This window comes from Oncorhynchus masou, chromosome 16, assembly GCF_036934945.1.
Source record: "Oncorhynchus masou masou isolate Uvic2021 chromosome 16, UVic_Omas_1.1, whole genome shotgun sequence".
NCBI lineage: Eukaryota > Metazoa > Chordata > Actinopteri > Salmoniformes > Salmonidae > Oncorhynchus > Oncorhynchus masou.
In genome coordinates this window covers 22,792,535-22,796,520 of record NC_088227.1, presented here as the reverse complement: position 1 = coordinate 22,796,520, position 3,986 = coordinate 22,792,535, and the positions used below count along the sequence as shown (strand labels likewise).

Sequence of the window (3,986 nt, the reverse complement as noted above, 5' to 3'; positions counted from 1 at the left end):
GTGGCGGACAGACCACGCAACGTCATCCCGTTAGGTGTATGAATACACGGAAGGAGCAGGAACGTCAGTATTTTGCTTTGTTTTGGTAGAATATATTTTAGTGATTAGCTAGCGTTTATAGGTCGGAAACGATCAATAATTTGCGAATGATCGAAAAACATCACTGAGCGATGGTCAAACGCTATTCATGACAGGTGAGTGTGGAGGAAATTCGCTCGAGGTAGAAGACGGTCAAGCGGTGTGTCACTGACAACTGTGGCCTCCGAAGCTAACAGTAATTTGAAAGCAAAAGCTTGTCGAACAAGAAATGGCTACTGTACAGAAGCTAACTAGTTTGATGGCAACATCATACTATTGATGTGTTTATTTAGTAGCTAGCTATGTTCTTTATGGTGATTGTCCTGTTCGCTTTAGATTAGCAAGATGGCTAACGTTATAGCAACCTACCCTCTCTAATTATAGCTAACCCGTGTTTTTATCTCTCAACCGATTCCTGAGTCCTGTCTCTTTTCAACAATATTTTTTTCCATAGAGAGGAACTTTGAGAGAATACATAATTGACCCTGATGTCATCCCAGTAACTTCGCTTGAGAGAGTAAGTAGTTCATTTTTTTTCAATCATCGTAATTAGGGCAATATGATTGACACAAAATATTCTAGCCAGCTAAATCATCTGAAATTCACATTTTTAGATATTTAGGCATATTGCTAATTGAGTCTCTCGTGACAGCTTGTATGTGATTTTTGTTCAACTGGGAGCTGAGAATATTGCTTAAAATTAGTCTGCAGGACTGTCTTTTTCTGTCTCTCAGCATTAGCTTAACTGTCTCCCCCCTCAGCATGGCGAGCTGTGGTGAGGTAGACCACACTGTGGACTCTGTGTCCTCTAAGGTGGAAGATGGAGGGGACGCCTGTACTGGTGACTCCCCCACCTCCCCTAAACCTTCGGCCAACCCTTTGCCGGAGTGTGCCATCTGCCTCCAGACCTGTGTCTACCCGGTTCGCCTGCCCTGCTGCCACATCTTCTGCTTCCTGTGCGTTAAAGGAGCCTCCTGGCACAGCAAGCGCTGTGCTCTCTGCAGACAGGAAGTACCTGAGGACTTCCTGGAGCATCCCACCCTGCTGTCCCCAGAGGAGCTGAAGGCAGCAGCTACAGGGGGGCGAGGAGGAGCCGGGCCGAGCAACGCTGGGCGAGACACTGCCTGGTACTACGAGGGGAGGAATGGATGGTGGCAGTATGACGAGAGGACCAGCCGTGAGCTGGAGGACGCCTTGGCCAAGGGCAGGAAGCGTGCCGAGATGCTGATTGCTGGCTTCCTATACGTGGCTGACCTGGAGAACATGGTGCAGTACCGCCGCAACGAGCACGGTCGCCGCCGCCGCATGAAGCGTGACATGGTGGACATTCCCAAAAAGGGTGTAGCCGGACTCAGACTGGACCCTGACCCCGCCCCACCAGTAGTGGCCATGGTAGCTGTTCTGGTCACAACAGCGACAGTGGAGCGGTCAAGCTCTGCTGACGGGGAGGATGTGACTGGACGGTCACAGGCAGGTCGCTCAGGGGTTCTCATCCCAGCTCCTCCTGTCAGACCCCCTACAGTCCTGGGGGCCCACCCTGCCACCCCAGCCTTCATCTCCCTGGAAGACTCTCTGTCCCAGCTCCTCATCAGCCAACCAGAGGGGGAAGAAGAGGAGGATGAAGAGGTAGCTTTAAGCATGAGCCAGGCGTACGAGTCAGCATCTGGTAGCAGTGAGGATGAGGATGGTGGTGGTGATGAGGTAGACCAGGAGAGGAGGGGACGAGAAGTAGGAGTTCGACGGAGGACCAGATACAGACTCTTACAGCGGTGGCTCAGGGAGGTCCAGCCTGACAGACTGCCACCTGGTGGTGGGTCCTCTGGCGGAGGCCTTACTGTGCGCTCACGCAGCCCTGACGGTCAGTGCAGTGTCACTGAGGTGTGACCACAACTGGACCACTGTCTCTGCACTCATCCCGGCTCAGCAAAAAAGCGCATTCACTTCATGCCCATGGTGGTAGTGAAGAACCCAGGGGAAGATAGCAGATCAGCCATTTCCATTACATATACTGTTCAGTCAGGCACATATGCTAATCAATAGTTTATAATAATATGTCAGCCAGCAAGATTATGCAACATTGCACACAATGAAATAGCCCATACTGCTCCACTGTCTGCCACTGTAACCATTTGCGTTGGTAATAAATATTTGAAGAGAAATGGTGAAATGATAAAGGTTTGAGATTTGGAGGGGACTTAACCTTTTAAATGTAGCATCCCATCTCTAACCGGAGACAAAAAATAATTATTGTTTTGTTGTACATTGTTTTTTGCTGTAAGAAATGTATTTTCTCATCTCTATTGTGTGTGTGTGTGTGTGTGCGTGCTCTTTTGTCTGTATTGAGGTCATATTCCATCTTAATATAAAAAGTGTGTGCTTGTGTTGTGTGTGTGAAAGGTGATGAGAGCCTACTGGTAGAGAGGTCTTGACCCTAGAGACGAGTGACGATTTCTATGACTTGTTCTAGTATTCTATGGAAACAGTGGATGGGAGATGTATTGTGAGTGTTAATGAGTCTGTTTTGAAGTTTGAACCTATTATTTGAACTCTTCTGTCAACAAAGTATTTTTGACTTATTTAATATGATTTAACATATGTGTGTGGTCTCATTGTTTAACTGTGTTTTCTCAAACAATAAAGAAAAAGTCATGAGTTCAATTTTATTGGTAACTTAATGGGAATATGACAATTATTGGAAGGTGATACCTATTACATATGACTTACAATATGCTCAGTGTTGCATGAGTGTTGTGACTCAGCATTGTGAATTTACACCCGCAAGGTTTTTTTTATTAAATATTTTTGACCAGGCAGGTCAATTAAGACAATTCTAACATCAGCGCAGTAGGTGGAAATGCTATATCAGGAGACTTCCTCACTCAGATGAAAAATTACTAAATGAAACGGATGTTGATGGGAAAAGATGGTTAACCTGTGGTTACCTGGCATGAGACAAACGTCTTTTCATCAAGTATAAAGCAGAAACCTTTGCATGACAAAGGCACTACTTGTTTGGATTGAAACATGTGAGTTACTCAATTCCTCCTGCCTTTGACCATACAGAATGACTAAGCAGCAGGAAAATGAGGGAATTGTTTTGCAAACTGAAACCGATTGGATGAAAATTGTGTAGATGTTTCCCTGGATTCACTTGGTGTGTGGATCTTGATGCCTGTGGATAAGCTTTTTATGGTGGTTTTGGAGCAGTGGCTTCTTCTTTGCTGGGTGGCCTTTCAGGTTCATGATATAGGACTCGTTTTATGGGGATATAGATACTTTTGTACCTGTTTCCGCCAGCATCTTCACAAGGTCCTTTGCTGTTGTTCTGCGATTGATTTACACTTTTCACACCAAAGTATGTTCATCTCTAGGAGACAGAACGCGTCTCCTTCCTGAGCGGTCTTGACGGCTGCGTGGTCCCATGGTGTTAATAATTGCATATTATTGTTTGTACTGGTGAAAGTGGTACCTTCAGGCGTTTGGAAATTGCTCCCAAGGATGAACCAGATTGGGGAGGTCTACAATTTTTTTTCTGAGTTCTTGGCTGATTTCTTTTGATATTCCCATGATGTCAAGCAAAGAGGCACTGAGTTTGAAGGTAGGCCTTGAAATACATCCACATGTACACCTCCAATTGTCTCAAATGATGTCAATTAGCCTATCAGAAGCTTCTAAAGCCATGACATAATTTTCTGGAATTTTTTAAGCTGTTTAAAGGCACAGTCAATTTAGTGTATGTAAACTTCTGATCCACTGGAATTGTGATACAGTGAATTATAAGTGAAATAATCTGTCTGTAAATAATTGTTGGAAAAATGACTTGTGTCATGCACAAAGTAGATGTCCTACCGACTTGCCAAAACTATAATTTGTTAACAAGAAATCTGTGGAGTTTTATTGACTCCAAC

General features: G+C 45.0%; 1 protein-coding gene across 1 annotated transcript; it reads left to right on the top strand.

The window, feature by feature from the left end:
* Window positions 1–2,741, top strand: LOC135557691 (E3 ubiquitin-protein ligase rnf146-like). Its single transcript, XM_064991209.1, has 3 exons — window positions 1–194; window positions 533–595; window positions 840–2,741. The coding sequence occupies exon 3, from the start codon at window positions 841–843 to the stop codon at window positions 1,960–1,962; it is 1,122 nt and encodes a 373-aa protein (XP_064847281.1). The 5' UTR covers window positions 1–194; window positions 533–595; window position 840; the 3' UTR covers window positions 1,963–2,741.
* The last annotated feature ends 1,245 nt before the right edge of the window (window positions 2,742–3,986 follow it).